The following is a 27,637-nucleotide window of genomic DNA, read 5'->3' as shown; positions in this document are numbered from 1 at the left end:
GAAAATCTGATGATTAAGCAAAACCAAGCCATGTGTGGGCACAGAGAGCCCATTTGTAATCTCCTGTGGTCTCTTTATTTCATGACAAGCAAGGTGCAGTGCCCACAGGCGGGAGTGTCAGCCCGTTTTAAGACTCCGACAGCCAGCAGCTCACAGGTTGGAAGGCAGCTGGCCTCACTGTCAGCCCCTCATGGACCACGGACCCCAGCTGAGGCAGCCCACGCCGGCTAAGGCAGCCCATCAGGACAGGGCGTGGCCAAGCGCCAACACAAGTGCCACGTGGCAACGCGCCAGCCTCAGAACTGCTTTGGTAGAGGAGAGCTGGGTGGACGGTGGTCATGGAATTGGATTTTAATGACTGGCTCACCTCAGGGACGGCTAAGCCTGACAACATTATAAGCCATAAGAAAGGACGAGATTCCAAGAGGGTGTGTTAAGGCTGTGGTTTTCTGCTGGGTCTCATCTGCGTTATTACCAGTGCTTTGGTTGATGCTGTTGTGCCCGGCACACACGTCCCACGCTCGTGGTGCGCAGGAGACTGGGCTGGGGAAGGGCAGGCAGGGAGCTCTGCTGCCTCGTCACTGGATGCTGGTGACCTGCTCTTCATGGGTGTCTGCTCTTCTGGGCACTCTCAGTCCAGCCCTCTACTGCCTTGACCCCCCCCCCCAATTCCAAAGACAGTTCTGCCCCCGGGCCCCTGTTGGGAGTGGGAGGCTCTCCGCCCGGGGTCCTCGCTGGCCGAGGCTCTGACTCGGTGATGCCAGGCTGGCCCAGGAGTGCAGAGATGACGCTCCTCTCTGAACCAGGCCCAGAGCTTCTGCTGGCTATTCTGGCCGCTTCCTGTGGTGGCCACAACCAGAAGGGCTTGCAGGTGATTTTCAGGAGGGCTGTGGGATCACAGGCTTGCCCTGGGTGCGAGGCAGCTCACGGAGAGGGTTTTGGAGTGTCTCTGGCTGGGCTGGCGCATGAGGTTCAGATCTGAATGTCACAGAGAGAACATGGAGTTCACCAAGAGGCCAGAAGGCAGCAGGATGGGCACTGCACAGAGGTGCCAGGGCACTGCTCTCTTGCACTTTGGAGGAACTAGAGGAAGGGAGAGACTGTCCAGTGCTCTTCTGCCACTGCTGCTGCCCTGGAGAGCCCTCCCTAAGGTCACCTACAGGATTACTGCTGTGCACACAGGTGGGGAGGCCTTGTGTTTGTGGTGGTGAGAGAACCAGCGGCTGCAACACAGGCCATGCTTTTGGAGTCCTGGTGATTGTCCCTGGGCAGAGGCCAAACGTGACATGTTCATCAGTCACACTAGGTTTCTCTCGGAGCACATGGGTCTGAGCCTGTGGTGATTCTGCCAACAAGACGGACAGCTGGATAAGGAGTGGTGAGCTTCTAAAAGAGCTGACAAGGGCAGAAAGTGCTTCCTGGTCTCGGCTGTGTAAGAAGTGACTTGAATTCCAATCGCTATCCAGGTGAGACCCCTTGTTTTGTCTTGTTCAAAACATTTTAAGAAAAAAGGATGTTTTTATCCTAAATCATGTGAATAATCACTTCAAATGTCTCTCATTAAAAAAAAAACAGTTGCAACTTATTTTCTTAGGTTTTCATTGAATTAGTGTCCACGAAGTTTCCATAAATGATATTTTTTAACATGTAAGGAAAAAAAAAACTCAAACACTTTTCAGGTGCTGTGATAGATGAGGGTATTTAGACATCTTTGGAAGTCCTTGACTAGAATTCTTCAAAGTTCTTCATCCCACAAGTAACGACAAAGCAGGGGACGGAGGCAAAGTTCGGCATTCCCTTCTGGGGGAAGGAAACGTCCCAAACACAGCTGTGGTGCCTCTGGAAGTCTGTGTCCTCAAGGAGGAGTGAGCACCATTTTGGCACACCAAGATCACCAGAGAAATCCCACCAACCAAGACCCGCCCTGGTACGAGACTTGCTTCTGAATCAACTACAGGCCTCCTCATTCCTTTGCAAATAGTCAATAGTCAGGCTTTCCTACCCAAGATCTCCAAATTGCCAGGACAACTTTAAATTATGTTGTAAGATAATTCAAGTTAAATGACCAAGTAATACTCTTTTCTTTCCTTCTCTTTAGCAAATCCCTAAAACTGCAGATCTACAAATACATGATAAGCAGACTTTTAAAAAAAAATCTAATTCTGTATATAATAAAGAATCTATTATATAATTAGCAGGGGAAGAAACTCTGATTTGTGTTGAAGGTCCATGTCTCTCTGTTATACTAGCCAGCAGTACAAGCCACCAACAGAACCTGTGCCACACATGGATCTTCGTGAAGGCACAGCTGAGGGGCACGTACGCCCCTGCTCTGCGGTGACCAGGATGACTTGGCACAGCTGTGGGGCACATACACCCCTGCTCTGGGGTGACCAGGATAACTTGGTCACCACATGGACAAAAGTTCAGGGGTCAGAAAACAAATCATTTGAAAAATGCTCCTTTCTAAGCATAAAATAGATAATAAATATTTCACATATAACTTAAGTAAAAGTCTTAAGATGGGGGAAGGAGAGAGGGGAAAATACACTGTTTCTTGTGGGTCCCTGACTGAGCTCCTGCCTGGTCTTGTGTTTTCAGTGCACCAACATCACATTCCACCACCTGAATCCCTTGTTCTTGCTTTGGGAAGAAAGACTTGGGGGGATGAAAGGAGTCAAATTATCTGGATTTGGCGATAGGCTCTGTTTTCTGCTTCTGCTCCCAATGGAAGGGCCGTGTGGCTGGAAATTATGATTGACTTTGACTGACACGGGCAAGCACCTCAGCTGCTCTGACCCAGGCTTCCTGATCTGCTCAGCCAGAGTGCTGCTGGCCCACCTGCTTCCACCAGGCAGTTGGGGCCCAAGTAAGATCCTGGGTGTTTTGAGTTACTTGGCAGAAAAGAGTCACATGCTATAATCCCAGCTACTCTAGAGGCTGAGGCAGGAGTGTCCCAAATTTAAGACCAACCTGGGTAGCATCGCAAGACCCTGTCTCAAAATAAAATAAAAAGGGTTAGGGGTGTAGTCCAGTGGTAGAGCGCTTGCCTTGTGTGCAAACCTGAGGCCCTGGGTTCTATCACCAGTACTACAAAAAAAAAAAAAAAAAAGAAAAAGAAAAAAGAAAAAAAGAAAACAATTATCACCTAATAGCAGAACACCTATTTTTGTATAAAAGAATGGAATTTAAGCCGGGTACAGTGGCATAGGCCTGTAATCCCAGCAGCTCGGGAGGCTGAGGCAGGAAGATTCCAAGTTCAAAGCCAGCCTCAGCAAAAGTGAGGCGCTAAGCAACTCAGTGAGATGCTGTCTCTAAATAAAATACAAAATACGGCTGGGGATGTGGCTCAGTGGTCAAGTGCCCCTGAGTTCAATCCTTGGAGCCCCCCACCCCCACAAAAAAGAACAGAATCTATAGGTGAAAAAAAATCATTTTCTTTATATCATTAGTGCTTAACTTCAGAGTGCTGTCTGCTCCTCACGTTGCTGAGATTTATCTAGATTCCTGAAGTCAGAACTGGAGGCTGGCAGGGGAGGTCAAGGGGGAAGGCAGCCCGGGGAGCAGGACACATCCCAGGACTCCAAGCAGGCCACTGTGTCCTTGGAGAGGAACCATCATCCTTGACACAGAGGACCAGAGTGAGAGCTGGGCTGCTCCAAGACCTGAAGTGGCCCCCAGGCCAGTACAGAGAAGACAGAGACTGGAAAGTCAAGGGGACAGGAGGCGGGTCCGAGAAGGGCAGGGGAACAGCCCAGGCTTGGGTCAGACACAGGATGCTAATGCCTAGGGAGCCGCAAGCAGAGTGTGGGGGTCTGTTTTATTCCCTCCCCTGTGCTGCTGATTCCCAGAATCACCAACTCCAAACCCTGCCAATCAACCTAGAGGGCCAAACTCTGGCTAGCCGAGGAGATGGAGCAGGTCAGAGGCTCTGGCTCCTTGGTGCAGAGCTGGGCCAGGCCGGCAGAGACATCTGGGCTTTGATCTTCAGCTCTGACACAGGGTGAGGGGGAGACTGTGCAGGGCAGGCTGTTCTTCCTGAAAGACTTGCTCTGAACAAGTCAGTCCGAGACAGGACTGTTGGCCCAGTTTGGAGACCCTTATGCTGGTACCCTAGTCTCTGCCGGGAAGCATTTGTTCTAAAGGTAAAACACGAGAAATGAGCTCCACTCTTCAGTCCATTGCTTTCCTTAGAGATCCAGGGCTCCACAGAACCACCAAGCGACAGTAATCTGAGGGTCACAGATGACCTAAGGAGCCACTGTTTAAAAATACAGTCAGGAGAAGGACATCACTATGGGACTAAAGGTATCTGAAAGCCCCTTCAGCTTACTGTTGGAATTCACAGCAGGACAGCAATCATGAAAAGCACCTCCGCTTCCCAAATGCGCTCAAGTGTTGCAGCAAATCTAATGACCTAAGTAAAGGGAGTTTAGGGGATTCATATGGCACACAGTAGGCACTCAATAAATATTGGCTGAATTTCACTTATCTGTTGAAAGTAATTTGACTTAGTATTTATATGTTGAAAAGTTCTTTGAGTGACTCCTTAAATATACTTAGACAACTCAGACATAAATTTCTACATGATTTGATAAAAATATGTAATTTGATAAGAAATGCATCTATAGCTGGGTGTGACAGCACACATCTGTAATCCCAGTGACTCAGGAGGCTGAGGCAGGAGGATTGCCAGGCCAGCCTCAGCAACTTAGTGAGGTCCTTAGCAATTTAATGAGACCCAGTCTCAAAATGAAAACTGAAAAAGGGCTGGGGATGTGGCTCAGTGTTAAAGCACTCCTGGGTTCAATCCAAAAAAAAAAAGAACAAGCAAGAGAGAAAGAAAAGAAACAAGAAAGAAGAAATGCATCTATAATTGAGCAATATCACCATGTTGAATGGAGTTTCCAATGGAGACTCCAAAAATGGTTGGATACCTCATCTAAAGGTGGTCATGATTAAAACTCATCGCTCCTCTGGTTACTGCAGGTCAAGGGTACTTCATTAAGATCCATGAACTCTTCTTGAAATCATATGAAACCTCAAGAGGATTGATTTATATGCATTTTTTTCTGGAGGAAAAAAGAACACAACTTTCATCAAATTATCAAAGGCTCTGGGATCCCCCCTAACCCCCAGAAAGGTTAAGAATCACTGTGGTTGATGAATGAGATTTCAACAGGCACTTGGATCACTTAACTCACTTCTCCTGCCGACTTTCAGACCTGGAGGAAAATGAGAAATCCCCAAGCTTATTACTTTAATGTTCAGTAACAACTCTTAGAAGCCATATTATTTAAAAACAAACATTTTCACAAAGGAATTGTATTTTAAAAAGACACTTGGGAAGATTTAGAATGTACATATGTAATGTTCACATGTGTGCTCTTTCTGAATCACTTCCTCTCACCTGCCTCTCCCTCCCATTAGCTTCCTTTTCCTGGTTCCTGGGATCTATTCCAGATGGTCATAATGATAGAGTACCACAGCAGGGAAAGGAACCTGCATGCAAGAAAGGTCTCCAGCAAAAGAAACCACAAACTGTAAGTTCTGAGGTTAACTGCAAAGACTGGAGGCTGCTTAAAATCCTCCAAGTCCCTGGGTATCCTGTCTAGCAGAGAGATGCACAAGATCTTCCATGCAGCAGAGATCCTTATTCCCCAGCCTGGGGTGCCCGCTGCACACGCTCTCGTTGGCACTGTGCCAGCCAAGTAGAGGGACCCCTGGAGTTGCTGAGCAGTGCTGGAGGCTGAGTTCTCATCTCCCTTCTGAGTCCACAAGAGAATCTATGTGCCCCAGAGTTGTTCATAAATACTTCACTCACCAGTGAAGTCCTTTTAGGGGAAGAGGCTCTAAACCCTAAAAGATAGTTGGGCCTCAGATTGGAGGTGCTGGGAACCCCTAAGATCTGTGCAAAATGGAGATGCATTTTTCTAGGAAGAGATTCTGTTTTTTAATAGATTCTGGAAGAGGCTGGGGCTTCCCCCAAATAACAGGCCCACCATGGCGCAGGTATCTGTGGTCACCCTAAGGGCCAATGCATAGATAATCTTCGCAGAAAACCTACTTTGTTTTCTCAGTTGGTTCCTTCATTTGCTGCAGGACAACTATTTAAATAAAGTCCCAATGAAGTAGGGAATTACCACAAGCACAGTGTATCCTACAACCTGATTTTAATTTTTAAAATCCCATGTAAGAATGAATACATCTCAACCCATATTAACCGTGGTGAATGCTTCTATAAAACACACACACACACACACACACACACACACACACACTCACAAGAGGGCTCTTTTAGTTGCCCAGTTTTTGAAATTACATTGTGAAGGAAAAGCAGATCTTTCTATTTCAGCCACAAAACACGATGGGTCTGAGGAGGAGGATTGCCCCGATCTCTAAGAGGTGCTCATCTTTTCAATGAGGAAATGCCAGGCACCAAAGTTAGATTTTAGAATATTTTAATGTCCATTTCTTCAGTGGATGCATTTTGAAATTTTTGGAATTAACAATTTAAAAAGAGCAGAGCAAAGGAAATACGGAAAATGCAAACAGTGGGTTCTTGCTGATTTCATTTCAGATTCTAGGCATGATGTGATTTTTGAAACAACCAATCAAAAAATGCTTATCTTGAAAACTTTAAAATTCAAATGCAGAAGTATCTTTGGAAAGTGCAAGTGATCACAGCCCAGGTGAGGGGTAGCACGCTGCCTTTGGCTCTCCGTGTCACGTGCAAATGTGCAGGTGCGGTCCCCACAAGTGAAGTCAAGTTGGTGTTGAGGGAGCCGTGTGCAGGCATGGTGTAATCTGAGGGACTCTCAAGCTTTTTAAGGGTTCACAACTGATGCTCTACATTTGTTTGCACTGGGTAAAATCATGTGTGCTTGTTGATCATATAGATATATAAAATTTGATCTGATCTGGGGCCATGAAGAAAATAGCATTTGCAACTCAAAGCGACTATTTACACACATTCAATTCTGACATATTGCTTCCTGCCCTAAGTTCCTAAGAAGTATTGCCACCTGCAGGACGCGTCTCCCTGCACCCAAGCCCACAGCCAGAAGTTCCGCTGTCTCCAGCAACAGCCAGAACAAGGTGCCGCAAAGATTCTGTGGTTCTGCATTGAGGTATGCTTTGGAGTCGGGCATCAGGGAGGCGAGGGAGAAGGAGAGATCGTCTGCAGGGTGGTTTAGGAAGCCCCAGTTCTTTAAAGACCATTTGCGCTCTGCATAAGTGGCCTATCCTCAGAATCCGTTTGCCTAGTGCTGAACGGGACCACCCGAGGCTAATGATTTTCTTCCCTGGGTCTGCAGCTCAGGGGTTGAGGGGAGGTGAGGAATCACAAACACCTTTGTAGCCAGAGGAGGGAGAGAGTTGGACAGGGAAGAAAAGAAATGTGTGTAGAGATGAACTTGGTAGAGCATTTATATTTTATTTGGGACTGAACCCAGGGATGCTCTAGCACAGAGCTACATTCCCCAGCCTCCTTTTTGTTTTATTTTGATAAGGGTCTCACTAAGTTGCTGAGGCTGGTCTCGAGCTTCCATTCCTCCTGTCTCAGCCTTCTGAGTAGCTGGGATTATAGGTATGTACCACCGCACGTGGCTGGAAGGGCACATTTTGAGAGAGATGATACTGGCAGTCCCTCAGAGACACACAGCCTAGAAGTGGAAGGCAGAGAGGATGACCCTCAGATACACACCCTAATACTGATGGAGAAAGGCTGACATGTCCACCACCCCTAGTGCAAGGAAAGCATCAGGTAGTGTTTCTTAAGAAAAAAAATCTGTGGTGTTTTATAAGAATACATTCTTCAGAATTAAGAGGTATTGTCACAACCATCCTTTCTTTAGAATTGGAAGACAGACAAACTGACAGTCAAACCTGAAGAAAACTCTCACAGTCACAGTCCCAGAACTGGGGTGCTGCTGGGTGGCCATCCCAGGTGTCGCGTTGGAGGTGGCTGACCGGAACAGAGACGTCGCCAGGCCAGAAGTGGCAGATTCCGTCTCTGGGGAGGAGTGATGTGAGCATTAACAGTGAGGTTCACCAGTGAAAGAACACAGAGCACGGCGTGTGGACCTCGGCAGGTGCCGAGCTGGTCTTCAGTGTGTCACGAGCAACACGCCAGTGTCACTGGGCAGAACGATCAGGACAGGGCGTCTGTGGCCTGAGTTCCTTCAATATCAACTTCAGACTCAAGGTGGCAAAACATGACTACAAGCCGGGGTGGCACCCAAGAGGACAGAGGTGACTTTTCTTAGGTTTTCTGCCTCCTGCTGGCTGGCCATTCCACTTGCAGGACAGACAGTTCTGCCCCTCAGTACACAGTGTGAGAAGTTGGAGTCCATGCAGGAGACTAAATCCTGCCAAAAGTCGGCCCGAGCCGTCGTGGAGTGGGAAAGAATAAGGAATTCCTTGAGCGTAGAAACCAAGACTGCGCGGCGTTGGCGCCACCTGCACGGGCTGGCCTACAGCCAAGCTGGCTGGGCCTGAATCCCCACAAGGGGGAGCACCCTGGGCTACAGTGTGGCCCCCTGTGGCCCAGACACAAAGGGACATGTTGTCCTCCATGATCTGCTACACCCTTTTGGAACCACCTGCCCTCCCACAGCCTATTTCCCTCCACTACAAAGACCCAGCAACCCCTCCCCAAACACACATGTCCTGATAAATAAATAAATAAATAACTGCAACCCTCAGACGTTTATTTTGAGTTTCCCCCTCCGACGAGTCAGCTTCCAAGACAAACACCTTCACTCCCACTGGAAGACCCCTCGGTGGAGGATCAGGGTGAAGAAGGGCTTTGAGATACCTGAGGCCTGGGTTTACAAGCTTTGTGCCCGGTGAGCATTTGAAATCTTGGCCTGCATGCGGGTGAACCCTGAAATCACTCAATGTGGGGAGCGGTCCACCCATGGCCCATGCGAGCGAGGGCCCAGGTGCTGGGGAGAGTGTGGTGGGAGGGACTTCTGGGCTTTCTCAGCCCACTCTCCCCTCTCCACCCCTTCCCAGCGAATTACTGGCACTTTATATCAGATTCATAGATGCAAATGTGTGTGCGTGTATGTGCTTACTGAGAAAGGCCAGGTGACTGGGAAACACTATTACATACACAGAAAAAAATAAACTTGGAAACACTGTATGAGCCAACAACAACAACAAAAGTGTTGTGAGAAAAGGCAATAAAAATGAGATCTTAACCACAGCCTTTGTTTTAAAAGTCAAACAATACCCAGAACCATGATTCCACTGGCCTCAGTCCTAGCCTGGAGGTGAGGCCCACCCTGAAGGCACTTGTTCTCCTCCAGCAGCTGAAAGGATTACCCCAAGGGGGGCGATTTCCAGGGAAGGGAGCAAAGGAAAGAAGAGATGGATGGAAATGAACCCTGAATAACTGTGATCCACACAGAGTTAGGGCTGAAATGACCACATAACACCATGTCCGGGAAAGAAACTGTGGCACTCAGGAAGTACCACAGCCAAATACAAATATTATTGTGTTTCGACGAACAGAGCACCTCGGGCAGCTCTGGTGCTGCCTCACACACTCTTGGAGACGTTGAGCCTGGTGAGCTCATTAGCTTCTTCTGCTCCCAGGTCCTCACAGTCCTCCTTCTCTATGGGTTTGCCAAATCGACACCTTTCTTCCGCCTTGATGGGCTCTTTCCAGGGTCTCTTAGAAGAGAGGTGCACATCCTTGGCCTGTGTGTTGTCTTCAGAGCCCAGGGACGTCTTGTCCGAGTAGTGGACAGAAGGCACCAGGTTGGCGATCTCGTCTGTGGGAGACCGCCCGATGCTGCCGTCCACCTGGACGCGGATGTCCGGGGAAATGGACAGCTGGTGCTGTGGCACCACCCCGTTGTCCGTGCACTTTGGGTACAGGTAGGTCTTCATCTGCCCCTTGCCCTTGACGTTCACTGTCCCCCGGTAGTCGAAGTCGTAGCCCATCTTGCTCAGCACACGGTAGCTCTCTTCACTCACCTGGATGCGGCACTCTACCCCAGTGGTGTCCATCCTGCTGGCGATGTTGACAGTGTCCCCCCAGATGTCGTACAGCAGCTTGGTGGTGCCGATGACACCGGCTGTGAGGGGCCCGTGGTTGAAGCCAACCCTGAGCTTGAAGTTGAACCAGAGCATGTTATTGTTGAAGTCATCTACCACACGCATCATCTCCTTGGCGAACTCAAACAGAATCCGCAGGTGCTCCTGCGGGTGGCCGCCCTCCTGGCACTGGGCCGTGTTCAGCCCTGATGCTGCCATGTACGTGGCCCCGATGGTCTTGATCTTCTCGATGCTGCTGTAGTCTGCCTTGCTCAGCAGTTCATCGAAGTCCCCAATGAGCTCGTTGAGGACACGGTAGCACTCCTTGCCGCCTTCGTAGTTCTCCTCGTAGAACTCGCTGAAGTTGACGATGCTGGCGAAGATCACCCCTCCGCTGTCGTGGTTCTTGGAGTAGGTCTGGGAAACCTTCAGCTGCTCTGCCACGTGGTAGGGGATGATGTTCCTCAGCAGCCAGTCGGCCTGGTCCCTCATGCTCTGGATCTTGGTGCGGTGGAGATCTGCCTCCACATCCCCATGATAGTGCAGGCGGTAGCTGACCTCGAACTCTCGATTCAGGAACCAGACCAGCAGGAGCAGGAGGAAGAAGGTGAGGATGAGCTCCTTGCCCACAAGGCTGGCCGGCCCGCTGCTGTCCTGTGGCAGCGAGCTGTTGCATGGGCTCCTCTTGGCACTGGGAAGCAGAAAGATGAGAAAAGACATCCTGCTAAATGCATCTGTTAAGGGAGAGCTCTGAAGCTGCCCAGCTAACCAGCACCCTACACCACAGAGGCGGAATTCAACCCTCAATGACCTCAAGCCAGTTGTATGGCAGCCTGCTTCTGCTTATTCTGCAGGCTGCAGAGATGGAGTAACAGAGACCGACTCCTGCAACCAAGTCTTTAATCAGTACTGTGCGATGACTTTTGCCCCACAAGTCTTTAGCTTTGTTTAGAAATCTATTCTGCTCTCTCAACTTTTTCTTTTGAAAAATCTCAACTTTATAGAAAAGTTAAAAGTCTAGTAAAGGACTCCTGTATTCTCCACCAGGATCCCACAGTTGTTAGCATTTTGCCACTTTGTTTCTCTCTCTCTCTCTCTCTCTCTCTCTCTCTCTCTCTCTCTCTCTCTCTCTCTCTTTCACACACACACATACACACACACACAGAGTTAAACTTTTTTCTCTCTTTTTCTCTTTTGGCAATACTGGGGATTGAATGAGGACCTCATTTATGCTAGGCAAACACTCTACCACTGAACTATAATCTTAGCCTTGCTAAGCATTTTAAAAGTAAGTTGCTGATAACATGACACTCCAGTTCTACTTTTGTAAACACCTTCCAAGACGAGGGCATTTCCCTGTGTAACCACATCATCACCATGCCCAGGAAACTTAATATTCTCTGACATTTGTGCTTCTTAGGTTTCTGATCCAATAGAATTTTAATCTTAACAAAGAATTTCAAAAGTTCTCGACTACCTACTTGTATAAAAGTTTTGCAAAATACATTTTACCCTACTCTGGGTTAACTCTGTTTTGCCAAAGTAATTTAGGACAACTTTAACATTAAAAAAACCAGAATATTGCTGGGCATGGCAGCACATGCTTGTAATCCCAGCTACTCAGGAGGCTGAGGAAGGGGGATCCCAAGTTGAAGGCCAGCCTGGGCAACTTAGTGAGAATCTGTCTCAAAATAAAAATTTAAAAAGGCTGGGGGTGTGGCTCAGTGGCAGGGGGCCTCTGGGTTCATTCCCCAGTACTACAAGATAGATAGATAGATAGATAGATAGATAGATAGATAGATAGATAGATAGATAGATAGAAAGAATTTAAGAATACACTTTTAAAACTAATATATAGGCTTGATGTGGTAGCATATGCCTTTAACCCCAGCATCCGTCCTTTCTTCCTCTTTCCTTCTTCCCTCCCTTTCATTAACAATACGGTGATTGTTCTGTTCACATGAATCTTATACCTTGAAGTATTGTAAAGTACCCAGAGTAGACTACTAGATTTTAAGTAATACTTGGCTTGGTCACTATATAAACACAATTGTACCTGGAACTGAAGCATCAGCCATTTAAGTAGCTCCTTGACACAGAAAGCTCAATTCTCTGGTCACAGTATTGAGTAAGTTTTACTGTTACTTGTGACTTAAGGTTATTTAAAAACAATGACTTTGGCATGGCCATCAAGGTCCTCCTTAAAGCACTGTCTCAAAAGCCAGGGCCTTGGACTGGACCCCTTGGGCTATCCACAGAGTTCTGGGACCTTGGGCAAGCCATGCCATCTTACCAGGTCCTGATTTCTTCACGTGTAAACTGGGAAGATGGGCTGGAGTGTGGCTAAGTCCCTTCTGACCTGAGGTTATGTGCAGAAAAGAGATCAGCTGCCATCCTGAGGAGGTTCTGTTTGCAAGGTGGCCTAGGCTGGCCTCAGGGCCACAGGATAGGGGTTGGGGGTGATCTGACTTCCTGGTCAGAGTGGGCTGCGGTGCTTGTAAGTGTGTGTACAGACAGTGCAGGTTATGCTGAACTCCTGCTTTCCTTGTGAAGCCTGAACCTTCGGTATGTGCTGGGCACAGGCTGCCCATGTCCACCCTATTAACCTGGGCACGAGCCACCACGGCTCGTGGTGGGCAGTGAGCATGTTCCCTGTGATGCCCTGGGAGAGGGCTCTCAAAAGCAGTTTTCTCCTGGCTGACTTTGTTCTGCATCCTTTCATTGCAATGGCCTCTAGCCACGAGCACGAGGCTGTGCCCAGTCCTGTGAGCCTGGGACTGGTCTTGCGGCTCCTGACACAAGCTCTGGCTGAATGCCTAAGAACGGGGGTCTATATTTCCTCTATGGTAAGACGGCCCACACTTATGAATTCTCCTCACGGTCACTGAAACAAATGACACTATATACTATGAACCTCAAGTACTCGGCAAAGCAATGACTTATTTTAGATGAGTAAAACGTGGATGGAACGAGCTCCTGAAGCCCTCTATCTAGCCAGATCTGAGATCAGAAGAAACACGCCTCCTGTCCTCGCAGTGCATCTCGCTGGGTTAGGAGTTGTGTTTCCTTTTGGTTCTCTACAGTGGTGACAGCGAGGAATGACCCTGTTTAGGTGCCACTGAAGCTAAACATCACCTGAATGGTACAAGGAGGCATTTAAAATCTCCATGAAGAAACCGGGTTTCCTGGGTCTGCAGACTGCTCTCCTAACTTTTCCTGCTATGCTGCAAGCAAAGCCGCCTATGGCGACTCTGGAGATGGGCATGGGCCAGCGCCCTGTGGGCAGAGGAGGGGAAGAGCAGAGTGAGGGCTAGGGTAGGTGGAAAGGGGAAAGGGGTTACAGATGCTACTCAACCTGTGGGACTGTGTCCTGACAAACCCATCATAAATATCATAAGTCAAAGATGCACTTAAAACCCCTAAGCTCCCTGACCCCCAGGCTTGGCCTCACATACCTGCCATGTGCTCAGAACACTGTCAGCCCAGAGGTGGGCAAACTCACCTGACCCAAAGCCTGTTTTATAATAAGGGGCTGAACATCTCATGTAACCTATTATAAGTTGTGCTGAAAGTGAATAAGAAGGGTTTCATGGGTACGCTTTCCTGCCATCGTAAAGCACAGAATCCGCTTAGTGCAGTTGTCCAAGCTGGGAATGTCTTGGCACTGCTGGCTTTTCCGGCTGCCTAGACACAGTGTTCGTGTTTTGCACCCATAGGAGCTCCAGAGCACACCTGAAACAGGTAGGCAGGAGAGGCACTGCCAGTCTGGGACCTCGCTCCCCACCCCAGGCTAATGGAGCAGGGTGGTGACCCCATTCCTAACTTCAAGCAGCAAAGGTCAGTTTCAAGAAGAGGAATTTGGGGAGATTAAATGCAAGAGAACTCGTGACTGGATACTTGGACATTAAAGCACACGTGGAAGCTAACATAAAATATAGTATATGCATTATCATGGGTAAGTGGGATTTAAAAACAGAGAAGAATAAAAAACAAAGATCACTTGCTGTCTTAACCAGCTCAATGTGGCATTTGTTAACATTTCAGGGTGTTTCAGAGCACTGTAAAATCTGCACCTGGGGCAGGGAGGGCGGGTGTCACTTGTGGAAATGCACTGTGCTGGACCATTAGGACCCAGGAACTCTCCTGTACCTGTGTCACACATCGCTAAGAAGGTAACTATGAAGTGATGCTAGATGTTTTGCTTTTAAATACTATAGTTGTTAATCATCACTTGTTACTTTATCATAAATATTATGTCTTGGGCTGGGGTCGTGGCTCAGTGGTAGAGTGCTTGTCTTGTATGTGTGAGGCACTGGCTTTGATTCTAAGCACCGCACATAAATAAATAAATAAAATAAAGGTCCATCGACAACTAAAAAAATATTAAAAATAAATAAATATTACATCTTATTTTTTAACAAATATAGTAAAATACAGTGCCTAGCAGTACTTAGAGTACATATACAGTTTCACATAATATCATAAGCATTTCTCATATTGGATGCATTTTGACAGCTGTAGTAATTGGGTGTGTCATAATTCCTTTGTTACTGAGAACTGAAGTTGCTAATAATTTTCAATATTATCCATCATTGTGATCAATATTTGGTGGTATTCAGCCTTTATCCTATGATGAATTCTTTCCTCAGCAAATAGGCAAAAATAGAATTATTAGGTTAAGACCTGTAAACATTTTAAAGACTTTTAAAATAGACTGTCAAGTTACTTCTAGAAACTGCTTACATTCTGAGAAGTAATGAACCTTGATAGAAAGACCATGGCCTAGGAATGAGGGCACCTATGGCCAGCTGTGTGACTATGGGCGGGTCCTCAGGTTCTCTGAGCTTCAGCTTCAGGGACAGGAACAAAGTCCCCTAACATGTCAGAATATAGTGAGGATTAAATGAACATAGCCTACTCTGGATATTCACGTTACAACTTTTTGGAAGTCCAATTTAAAAGACCACAAATGTGCAATGGCTTCAATAGTGACGATGTTGACAACATACCCATATTTACCTTCCGCCTACATTTCCTCTTTTATGAACTTTGTTATTTTGTCTTTTATCTGTGAAAGTCTTAATTAGCTCTTTATATAATAGTCCCACATATATTTTTCTGTCTACTTTGATTTTCTTTTTCTTTCTAATTTGTCATTCAGTCTTTGTGGTCCTATGTATTATTAATAAGTCTAGAAAATTATCTCTTAGAGGCTTGAAAACTAATTTCATTTTTTATAGATTTTATTTAGACTATTTATTTTTGACTTTTCAGTTTCTATAGAATTTATTTTGGCATTTATAGCAAAGCAAGGCCTAACATTGTTTCAGGAAAAAAAATATTTTTCCTGATTTCTGAGATTTCTCTGTAAAGTCTTACATAAAAATAAACCACTCTAATATATGTCTGAATAATTATTTTTAGCACTCTGGAGACTGAGGCAGGAGGATCACTTGAGCCCAGGAATTCAAGGCCAGCTGGGGTAACATAAAGAGACCCTGTTCCAAAAAAGCCATTTTATTTTTTTCAATAAGATAATATAATATGATATTTAAACAAGTAGTAATTTCTACTTTCTTTTTAAAGAATGCATATGTTGTTCACTTTATTTGTGACATAACTGTGTTCAGGAAGCTCAGAAATCAGTAGTGATGAGACAGCCACTCTCATTTGTCCAGGTACAGACACCACCTTACAAGCTTACCTGAAGTTCTGTGCTGTATCCAGGGGTGAAATTATGATGGAACTGAAATTAAAATGCAGAAAAGTATTATTATAAGAAGCGAGAAGGCATGACAGAAAGCAACCTGAGAGGAGTTGAAACAACTTTTCTGTTTGGGATATCGTGGAAAGGAGGCTGTCCTTGCTGGGCCCACCTCTTCCTGCACTCCTGTGTCCCCAGGGCTGGCCAGCTTTGGCTCTTAAAGCCCCTCCTCTTCTGTGCAAGTCTGTTTTTGCTTCCCTGCCCACCTACTCCCCATCGTGGCTAGGCCTGGTGATCACAAGGGGCTGAGCAGGCTCAGGACCTTCTGTGCAGAGGTATCCTGGGTCAGGGGGAGTTTCACCTGCCAGACCCCCAACCCCTACCCAGGACATGCTGCTTGGATTCTGGGCAGGGAGGCAATGCAGTAGGCCCTACTGCTTTGCCTTCCTGGACCCACGGGGAAAAGTCCCACAGCTGTGACTGAACATCACCATGATTGGCCAATGAGGCATTTGCAATGGCTCTTAGGTTAGAAGTTGGGGGCCAGATTTCAGCTCTTGGTGCAGAGTTTGTCAGGATCACGTCTTCAGGAAGGTAAAAGTGGGCTTTATTTGGCTTAAAGTAATTTAACTATTCATTACAGTTTCCTTTCAAATACCAAAAGGCAATTCAACTTTAAATTCCCTATTTGATCTTATTTGCAGAGAATTTGAATATCTTTCCTATCATTATCATTATAGTAAGTACATTGAGGAAGGACACTAAATCTGTGCATTTTTGGACACTGATTGGCTAATACCCAAAAATGTGCTAGTAATATGATATTTGATACTGCCAGTATTGGGATGAGGTAGGCCATTATGTGCTTTTAAACTGACTGAAGCAGTGGTCCTCAGTGATAGAAGTGCCACCCCTAGAGGGGCACCTTGAAATGTGGGGTCTCTCTGGTGAACATAATAGTTTAGGGAGCTGGGATGCTAGATATCTTGCCAAACACAATGAAGAAGTGGCCCAAGCAACTCTAAATAATGTGCTTCTCTAAACCCTTTGAGAGTATGTCCAGGTGGTTCTTTGATACAAGCTGGTAGTGAAACATTTTTATGAGAAGTTACAGAGGAAGGAGAGGTTTGTTGTGTAAACAAAAACTTAATAGGTTTAAGAGACCATTGATTTTTTAAAAATAAAATACCGTGTGCATTCCACTGGGGTATCGTTTCCAAGTACACATTTAGCTGACAAAAGGTAAAAGCCACAAAACTAGTTACAGATGTGCAACAAGCAATCTGAGACTCATTTTTCACAAACTGAGAACCAAACATTATTCAATAAGTAGAAACCACCAAAGAGAGGGGCCTCACTGGCCCCTGCTTGCACAGCGTAATTTAAATTTCCCTCTCATGGCCCTTGGACATATTTTTTGGTTTTCTGCAACCCCATGAGAACTGGTCCACTTGTCAGAGGTCACCACGGGACTCCTGCCTCTGTCCACACCATGCTCCCCAGGCCTCAGCACCCAGCAGTGAAGGCCATCTCAAGTGCAGGACTTTGGATCCAGGTGCCCACCTGCAGCATGCTGTTGTAAACTGTTCTTTCTCTTTCGCACAGTACCTTAGGGCACCTCACTACTCTCTGGACGCCATCTGTGTCCGAAGCTACCCTGGGTCTGGGTGGGGAAACATCCGCCTTGAGGGGGGTGGGCATCAGCACTACAGTGAAAGCACAGCCTAAGAGACATCAGGCAGGTGGTCACAGCCAAGGACACATCACATACCTGTCTGGGCACAGGGAGATGTAGAGTAGAAGCAGCGGCCCGGCCCCCACGATGGTGGCGAGGGAGGACCTCATCCAGGAGCTGAGCTGGCAGAAGTTACAGTAGTGTATAACAGCCACCAGCACTGCAGAGCTGGTGGACACAGTGAACTGCAAGAGAAGCCAGTGTCAGGACAGCCATGGTCACTCCCATGTCCCACCCAAGTCGCCTGGACCAGCTGGCCTGCCACCAGCCCACAGCTGTTTAGTAACGCATTTCTGACACTGCCGACAGCCTACCTGTGTGCAGTAGCTCTTACTATTGGTGAGCTTTATTGCACTTCTTTGACCTGTGACCCAGTGCTTTAGGTTCCAAATTCATGCTGGCATGGAGACTCTCCCAGAGGAGAGTCCCCTCTGGGATTCTTTACGGTGGGAAGGAAAGTGCTCCCACCAGGGAGCACTATGGGGTAAGTTACTTTCCAAACACTTCTTCAGCCCCTGCCATGAGCCTGCTGAGGTGTCATTTGGTGTTAAAGCACCAAATGCAATCAGCTTGCCCTGGTAGCTCACCTTTTACTGACTTACAACAAAAATATAATCTTCCCCAACAGCATTAGCTGTTAACCCAAAAGCTCTTTTCTTAAGCAGGGACATCTGATCCAGATGCACATCAGTTACTTGTGCCAGTTCTGTGGACTGGCACAAGTACCTCGTTCAGAAAGGTGGGACAGACACTTCTTTGTAAAGCATGGTAAAAAATTCAAATGCTCCTCGACTTCCAATGGGGCTAAGTCCCAATAGATGTGGGAACTACTGTTAAGTCCAAATGAATTCAGTCCACCTAACCTACCAGACATCCCCGCTCAGACTGCCCCACGAGCCTTTGGCTGGGCAAAGGCAGCCAACTGCAAGCCTGTTTGATAATCAAGTGCTGACTACCTTCTGTTGATTTACTGACTACTTCATATCATTCCAAAATAAAAAATCATGACCTGAACTATGGAAAGTGGGGACTATTTGTACCTAATTTGACACCGAGAGAAGTTGGAGAGGATGTGTGCCCGCTAGGGAATCCTCTTTTCAAAGGTGCTCAGGCAGTGGCAGAACCTCTTTAAGGGCCTATATTTAAGTGGCTATCCCAAATAATTGGGTTAAGGGATCGTGGAAGGTGCCTCCAAAGGGACCTTGGAGGGAAAGCTTGGAGGGCATGGAGATCGCATTGCCAGCCATCACTTACGTGTATATTTGTCTCGAATTCAGAGGTGACATGTGAATAGACAGCGAGGGCAGGCAGGGACACCAGGACAGCCCCGACACAGTGGCGAGGGAGCCAGCCAGCAATCCACTCCAGCAGGCGCTTCGTGCATGCCATGACGTCCTCCAGGAAGAACACCATCCTGGGAAGGGGTGGGGGAGGGTCAGAAGGCCCAATGGGTCAGCCCAGCAGGGACCCAGCCTGCACTGCCCTTGACTGTCCTATGCTGCTACCGCCCTGCTCCCTCATGCTTGGTAAAAGGCTAGCAAACAGGCCTCACTCAGTTCATTATCCCAGACTTCAAGGACACCTGTTGCAATTGGGTAAAATGTGCTTGTCAGAAGCCAAGCTTGTACCACTGTGGTCCCAAGGGAGCATGTAAGAACAGCCACAAGCCTAAGGAAGTTCACTGTGGGCCACTGTCACTACCACCTGGCCCACTTGTGGGCAGGAGATCCCAAATGGGGTGGTCCTGGGGGCCTTCCTGCTGGAGGAATGGTGGAGGGCTGCTATCAGCCTCCAGTGGGTGCAGCCATGGATAGAGACGCCCTGCTGCCCACTGGAGAGAGCCACAGAGGAGGCTCTGCCTTGCCTGTCGCACACCTGAGACATGGTCTTGGACACCCTCAGTGGTGAGAAAGTCGGCGCAGCCTGGAGCCTGGTTGTGCTCCATGCACAAATAGGAAATTCTGTGTGATACTAATGAGTGATTCTCTGGGAATGTAACTCCTCAGCAAATTAAGTGACATTTGTCCTTCGTTTTGTTTGAGGCACTCAGCATTTCAGTCCAAACCCAGCTCATGGTGCTTGGCCCCCAACCCCACACCTGTACAGTGTTTCCAGCCATCACATTTGCAACAGTGCTTATGGGCACAAGGGCAAATGGCGGACAGCTCTGTTACTCCCCAGATAGCAGCACCTGGCATGTCTGAGTAGAAGCACTGAGGGTTCCATCTCAAGTGACTTTCTTTCCATTTCTCCTTCACACTACAGCGACAGCATTCCACGGACTCCTTGTGCAACTGTGTTTCTGGGTTAGGTACATCTCAGGAGCATGATGATAACAAATAGTTTTTATGCAGTGTGGGGTGCAGTGTGGGCTTGAATGTCAGGTGAGGGGGATAACTGGCCTTGACTGAGTGAGGGGCTCTCTGGGTAGGGGTGGGTGAGAGGCACTGGGGGTCCAACTGGGACAGAGACTCACAGACATTCTGGGGAGACCAGAACTCTTTTTAAGCCTGCTGCCAGGGAGCTGAGGACAGGCACACTGCCTTTGCCACTGGAGAGGTCAGGAGCCACTGCTGGGATCCAACAGCACATGAGCTTCTGCTTGTGCCTGAGGTTGGAGCCTTTGACCCTGAACACCTATAGTGCATCAGCGGCTTTGGCTGAGCTCAGTCATGGCCAAGAACTAGTGACTCTCCAGCCATCTCCCACATGGACTCAGGCATAGTCTGACCCTTTTAGTGTCCTGGAAGCTCTGGCTTCCTAATTGTAAAGGATAACAGAGGTTCTGGAATATCTCTAAGAATACCACAGATACACAAGCTCATAGGCAGGACCCAGAGGCCCTGAAGGGGGACAGAGGGAGCTGAGTCATTCCTAGGAGATCACAATGGAGGCACTTCCTGATGGTCCTTGAGACCACAGAGTTCCAAGGATAAGACCAGCTGGTGTCACCCTTGCCTGGTGCTGAGGTGGAGGAAGGAGACCCTGAATAGAGACATGGGAAGTCTTCTGGGTGAGGCAGGTGATAACCCTGGCCAGTCACTGAGGAAGCTGCAGAACTGGCTCCCTCGGGTGCCCACATTCTCCACAGTATGGGTTCTTTTTGATCGAGGATGCTAAAAATGGCCCTTGGAAGGGCCAGACGAAGCCATTCAAGTCCCACCCCCTCCTGGGCTTTGACGGCTGCTGGCACACTGAATTCCAGCACCCCAAAGCTCTCGTGGGGACAGAGCAGTGCCTCACTCTCCAGCCGCTCCAGGAGTGTCCCCTCTGCATCTTGGGAACAGAAGCTACAGGGTTAAACAGGAAGCTATGGGGACAACGCTAGATTCAGAGAGGCCAGGAGCCACAGGACCCCGTTAGAGAGAAGCCTGGAGCAGGGTGGGAGCAGGGCGGGGAGAGTGACTGCACGTGGCTATGGGGTTTCTTCTGGGGGTGATGGAAGTGTTTTAAAATGACATGTTTGTACAACTGTAAATTTACTAAAAACCACTGAATTCTATACCTGAAAATGAAAAGAGTTTATTATATGTGAATTATCACAATGAAGTTGACTTTTCAAAAATGGAAAAACAAACAAACTAGGGGCCAAAGACTGACTTGGTCTGGGTTTGGCAGAAGCAGCCCCTGGGCAGGGTTTGAATGCAAGCAGCTTCTCTGGGAGTGAGAGTGGGGGTCTGAGGTGGCAGTGGTGGCATGGCAGGTGGGCAGTCAGGAGAGGTCCTTGCTGTGCACTATGGGCTTGTTCCTGGAAGGGAATTTTGGACATAGTGGAGACACTCTAGGGAGGAGGGTGTGGCCTCTGCAGTCCCAGCAAAGAGCTGGTGAGGGGTGGGGGCAGGGGTCCTGGGAGTAGCCAGAAAGGAGGAGGCAGGGAGCCCAGCCTGCCCACTCAAAAGGGGAGAGATTAGCATACAGAAGTCTCAGGTCAAACCCAAGCTATTTTTTTTCCACACTGGGATGTTGGGTGAGACTAGCAGAAAATCATGGTCAAGGCTCTCCTCCCGGATCTGTTTTATCCCAGCTCCTAGGGGCACTCACTGGTGGGCTTGTGAGGCTGAGGGCTGCTCTGTGGGGTGTGACAGGGCTGGATAAGGCGGATGAAGTGCAAGGATTGGCCAGCAGGCAGGCATGTGGTGCCACTGGCACATGCCCAAGTGGGATGCCCTCTGCGTTGTACCTGGTCAGAATGGTGGAGCTGCCCAAGGCTCTGGGCTTCTGGAAAGGCACTGCTTTCTACGCAGATCCTTTGCCTTTTTAAAATGTGCCTTTTCATTACTGAGCTGTGTGAACACTTCCCACCTGTTCTAGGTATTAGACACAAGTCATCGATGTGACCTGCTGCTGGGTTCTTTCACTTTCTCCATGGTGTTCTTCACAGCGCTTGAGTCTTGAATTTGGACGAGGTCCAATCTGTCTACTTTTTCCTTGTTGCTGTGCTTTTGGTGTCATATCTGACCCAAGCTTGTGAGGACTGACATCTGATTTCAGAGGGCTCACACTCACTCTCGTTTAGAAGAGGAACCTGCCCATCTGCGATTGCCTATCATTTGCTCCTGATGCTCTGAGCAGAGATTTGGGGACCTCCTGTCTCCACTGATTTCGCTATCCTGGACATTTCATATAACAGGGTTGCGCACCCTCTCATCGTTCATGACTCCCCTCCCACCCTGCATCTCCTGTCTGCCTTTCTCTGACTTAGGAGATCCGGGGACGAGCTGGTGGTGGGGGCACTGCAGAGGGCTCCCACCTGTGCCAAGCACCAGTGCCTGTGGGGAGGCAGCTGTGCAGGGGGACGGGGGACAGGGAGAGAGGGGAACAAAGCTGTCCCCAGAAGCAAGCTTGGAGGGACAGCAGGCTTTCAACCCCAACTCGCTGTGCTGTAGTCAGTCTGTTAGGCCATGAGCTATGGAGCCAGAAGAGGGAGCTAGAGGCTGGAGAGCTGCCCCTGCAGCTGATTACCTGATGGAGACCACGAGGGACAGCACCTCCAGCAGCAGGGCCGCGCTGAAGACCACCAGGGCGGCCGGTGGGGGAGGTGTGGCAGCAGCCCCGTACTTGAGGAAGCAGGTGACAGAGAGAATCAGGAACACTGTTGTGGACAGAAACACATCCAGGAGGGAGCTGAAGGTGGCACTGGCAAAAGTCTTCACAGGAGAGTTCTTTATGACCTGTTTAGAGCAGGAGGCGACTGGGGTGAGTCCATGTGGCCACAGATAGTCATGGAGTCTAACTCAGAGGGGAAAACACCCAGGTTTACCCACAGCCTGCCTAATGCAGCTGGGCAGGTGGGAGCTTCAAGTGGGCCATCTCCTTGCTACTGACACACTTAAGATAAGGAAACTAAGGCTCCAAGAAGTTAAGAAACTTTCCCAGGGTCCAAGTGACTGATAACAAGCCATGCACTCTCACCGACACATTACACACTGAGCCTGAAGGATGAGTTGCTGCTTGGCAGAGTTAATGAGTTCACATCTGTAAGGCAGTTGGAGGAAAGCAAGGGTTGGAAGCTTCCAGCAACTGGCTGGGTTCCAGGCTTGGGGTGTGAAGGCTGGCTCCACGACAGAAGACAGGCGGGGACTGAGGCCGCAGCCGAGGAAAGCTCCTGCTTGTTGAACAGGAGCGCCTGCCCGTAGCACCTGCTCTTCACTGGGGAGTCTGCACTGGCCTGGCTGGGCACCCGAGCCGTGAAACGATGCCTGTGAGTACCTCGCAGCCCAGTGGTGGAAGGGACGGGGACAGGAAGTGCAGGACGGTGTGTGAAGTAAAAACAGGCATGCACGTGCTGTTAGGGCATTAAGGAGGCAGGAAAGGGCAACGACATAGCGTCCAAGAGAGGACTCCTCCAGGGCCTGTGGGCGCTTTAGGGGCATGACCTCGATCAGTGCTCATTACAGCCCGCAGAGAAGGAAATGCTGTTGGACTCAGCGTGCAGATGGGGAGCCCAAGGCTGGGCTGCCACTCCAAGATCACACGGCAAACGAGGAGTCAGGCTTCACCCAGGCAGGCTGACCTTCCAATGTACCTGAAACCCTCTCTGGGCGCCTCTTGGGATGAAACTAAAGGCGGGGCTCAGGGGGAATTAAGGGGGCAGCCAACCACCACAGTTGCTTTCCATTGGGTGCTCCTACTCCAGGCAGGGCGCCGGGCCAAAGGGGCCGGAGCCCTGGAAGCAGGGGTCCATTGTGTGTTCCTCCAGGACAAACTGGCTCTGGAGCCTCAGCCTCAGCTCAGGACCCCTGAGCTGAGTGAACCTGGAAGAGGGGAGCTCAGCCCTGTGGGCTGAGGCTGTTGGATGGCCATGACATCAGGCTTGGAACGGGCAGAGGAACCTGAGGGCAGGGCTAGGTTCTAAATTCCCTCCAGGAAACTCAGAGACTCTGTGGGTAGGTCTTGACTTGTGAAGTGCCCTCAGAAGACCTGAGAGTGTCTGGGGTGAGGCTGCCACACTAACTTTGTTCTTTCTGGGGCTCTAACAAGCTCCAGGCCATGGTCATGGCTTGCTGCAGTTGGCCCAGTTTGGGCAGTGGGGGACCTTCCTTTCCACCACAATGCTAAGGGTTTCTACCTCCCCAACTCCCGGCTGGGGTGAAGGCCCCACATTCCTTGCTTTAGTTCTTTACAGCCCTTCTCCACCACTACTTGCTGTGACAACTTGTCCCTGTTACCCAATCTGCTGGTGCCTAGATCCCTTTCTGAAAACAGGGATAAACCTCATGGGCGGTGGAGAGGTTTACATGAGAACAGCCAGCACCCCAACGTGGTGTGGCTTAGAAGTCAGTTGCTCCCGCATCTCTCTCCTCTCCACCAGCCCCTGACTCAGGGCAGACAGCTTCCCACCCATCTTGCCCACCCTTCCTCACCTTCCATGACCCATGATCTTCATGAAACACAATCTGATGGGACCAATCGACCCCTCTGGCCTTCAACATAACGTCAATTATATGGGCAGCCATCACCTGGACCCTGGTCTCCCCTTGGAGGCACCTGCAACTCCTTGGATGCACTAGGCTTTATCATATTTAAGGTTTGTAGGGGCTGGTCCCTCTCTCTGGAATGTTCCCTCCTCCTTCACTTGGCTAGTTCCTGGTCTTCCTGCTGAAGTGGGCTCAGGAGCCCTTCATCTGGATCAGAGGCCTCACTGTCTCCTTGCAGGGATTTACTGGACCTATGGCTCTGAATTCTCATTTCTAATTATTGCTCTCCTATCGTCGTATCTTTCATCTCTATAATCTAGCACCAAGAACCAAACCAGGCAGAGTGGATGCTCAATAAACCTTTGGTGCATAGAGGACTGGCTGATAAATGTGCCTTCCATCGGGGTCTCCACAGCACAGTATGAGGAGGGGCTGGGATGCTGGCCTTGAGGCGTCCACCTTCCTTGTGGGACTGTGGGCCACCTGCTTAGGCTTTCTTAGCCTTGGCTTTCTCTTTGGGATATTCACAAGTTTCCTTAGAGGGCTATTTGTGAAGAGTAAATGGGATCATGTTTTGCTTCCTAGGACACCAACTGGCCAGCTCACAGGTCCCCTGCAGGGCTTGTACATGGGATGTTAACTGATAGTCACTGTCCCTTGGAGACTGACAGAAGGTGTTGCCTCTAACGAGGCACAAACTGGCTGTCTGGTTCACATGGTTTCTTAAGAGTCTAGGTCAGTACCTGGGCATAAAGATCTGCAGAATGAGCAAGTGGAATTTGAATGAAAAACCCTTTTGGTCCTAAGGTTGGGTTGGTGTGCAATTTTGAATTGAATGCTGGGTGAGGTCAGGTTCTGGCCCAAAGTAAAGAATGCAAGGACATGCTGCTAGAACCCCAGCCAGGGTCCAGAGTCTTGCATTTATTTGAGGACTTCCAATGAGCAATCAGGTGTGTGTGTTTGGCGGGGCTGTGCTGGGTGTGGAAAGAGAGTGGGGGATGAGGGATGTGGGGAGGAGGCACCTGATCACAACTCCAACATGGAGTACACATGAAGAAGAGAAAGAGTAAAGGCAAAGTAAAATCCAGTTTGGGGTCAGGGGAGGTTTTATGGAAGAAATGACATGTTAGCTGAGTATCCAAGGACAACAGGAGCTGAGGCGGTGCCAGGGTAGGAGAGACACGAGTACATTTGGTGTCAAGATGAAAAGGTTTTGTGAGTTCCTGGGCCCACCTCCCAGAGCTCTGGGGAGAGGAGTGTTGCTCACAACCCCAGGGCAGGCACGCTCAGGGTGGGCACCAGTTGTACAGGAGGGGGTCAAGCGACTATGAAGCTTGACCTACAGCACCATAGGAAGCTTTGAGTTTTTCTCCCTTGCAAAGATAAATTCACACATAGCTGCAATTCAGGGCTTACAGATTGCAGGAAATCAACATTAGCCTTCATTTTCCTACTACTCGCTAAAGCACAGAATGGATGGTGAGTTGCCCACGAGAACAATGGACTTCTGTGGAGAGATGAAGAAGAGCGCACCTCCTCCTGATAGCTGGTCCTGTAGCAGCGCTCCAGCTCCGCATCCAGGAAGTTGAGGCTGAACTCATTAATGGGCGGCTTGAAAAAATAATCCTTCATCAGGCTAGAAGACATAACAAATGGAATCGATCAACACCTGACATGGTCATCCTACCAGGTCACAATCAGCTACCAAAACGCCACTCATTGAGTGCATCACAAAAGCTGCACCTGGGGGGATACAGCTCAAGCACAAGGTCCTGGGTTCAAACCCCAGCACTGACCAAAAAAAAAAAAAAAAAAAAAGTAAGATTTGTGTACAACCATAGAAATGAAAAGTTGTACCCCGTTTGTGTACAATGAATCAAAATGCAGTTTGTAAAAAAAAAAAAAAAAGCTGTACCTGAGAGCCACTGTGCAATAGGTGTTTCTCTGCTGTTTCCTTTAAAACTTATCTCTGGGAGGTCCCTTGTGTTCCTGGGTATAATCACATGTTCCATTTCAGCTCCATTAAAGAATGACCATGGACACAATCATAACACACATCATCAGAACCTTGCTTTTGAACACAGATTCCTAGCACCCAGGATTAGAAGATATGAAAACAGCTTTTTTTGTCCTGTGAAATGATCTTTTCTGAAGAGTCAGCAGATCCATGTACTGAGTACTTGTATTGATTTGGAGGCTTCAAATGAAAATGTACTTCAGAACCAGCTGTCCTGTCACACAGAGCACTCACAGTGATCACCACTGTGACAGCTAACAGGCCGTTACCACAAAATGTGTTGACAGCTAGTGCAAATTTGGTGCTATTGTCATATATGCAGATTGTGCGTGAAACCTGAAAGATGATAAAGCTCAATGATTTTAATAGCAGAGAAATCAAATCTGCTTTACGTGATTCTTTCATTCTTTTATGAATTGCCAGCAAATAGTAAGATCCTTTTTAAATTGCAGAAAATTACTGTAAATTAAAGGGAACAGTAACATGATTTCAGAAGGCAAATAGAGCTGTGGAGAGCAGCCTCCCTCAGACGGTAGTGGGGGGTCCCTGCCAGGCACACCCTTCTTTCCCTGCTGTGACCGTTCAGTAACCTGTGCCATTCTTAGACTCAGGAGAGAAGCCTCTGTCCCCTGATGTGGCCTCTCCCTCTCCCCTTCCTTCCATCAGGAAGCACAGACGGGGACAGGAGGGCAGCTGTAAGAGGGTGTGTGGTGGCCACATCTTGACTGCCGAGCGGCAGAAGTGACACTGCTGTAAGCTGTGCTGCTCCTTCCACGTTAATAGTGAAGTTGCACCGCTGGGAATGGGTGTGGCTCATTTTGGACCACGCCCCTCACTGATAACAAATACACCTCTGGAAAAAAAGATGAAAAACAACTTCCGATAAGCACGAGAGAGGGACGAGGCGGGCAGAGAACAGAGGGGAGTCATTCTTGGAAGAAAGGAACAGCACCAGGTAAATTTCCCATTTGTGTGTGTGTGTGTGCGCATTTGGCCTGAAGACACATTAGTCATTACCATACGCAGGGTGGCTAAAACTCAGAAAAGCCAGTTTTACTGACTTAAAAAATGTATTTTGGGGTGATCACAGTTAGAAAATGAGGTTATTAATCTCAGAAGGGAGAGAACTAGTGAAAGGGATCCCCAAATTCTGCATATAAATTGCTCAAATCTCTGGCTAATCCTTGTAGGTCATGCAGGGGCATGGCAGACTACAA

At 48.5% G+C, this 27,637-nt stretch overlaps 1 protein-coding gene across 1 annotated transcript in view; it reads right to left on the bottom strand.

The window, feature by feature from the left end:
* Positions 1 to 6,444: 6,444 nt before the first annotated feature.
* Adcy9 (adenylate cyclase 9) overlaps positions 6,445 to 27,637 on the bottom strand; it is a 112,021-nt gene continuing 90,828 nt past the window's right edge. Inside the window, 6 exon segments of the mRNA XM_047533198.1 lie at positions 6,445 to 10,738; positions 15,752 to 15,793; positions 17,523 to 17,671; positions 18,741 to 18,900; positions 22,449 to 22,657; positions 25,937 to 26,039. Of these exon segments, the coding sequence (XP_047389154.1) occupies positions 9,547 to 10,738; positions 15,752 to 15,793; positions 17,523 to 17,671; positions 18,741 to 18,900; positions 22,449 to 22,657; positions 25,937 to 26,039 (1,855 nt within the window). The 3' untranslated portion in view covers positions 6,445 to 9,546.

Source organism: Sciurus carolinensis, chromosome 18 (assembly GCF_902686445.1).
Source record: "Sciurus carolinensis chromosome 18, mSciCar1.2, whole genome shotgun sequence".
Lineage (NCBI taxonomy): Eukaryota > Metazoa > Chordata > Mammalia > Rodentia > Sciuridae > Sciurus > Sciurus carolinensis.
Note: the sequence above shows the minus strand (reverse complement) of the source record. Positions and strands in the feature narration are given on the sequence as shown.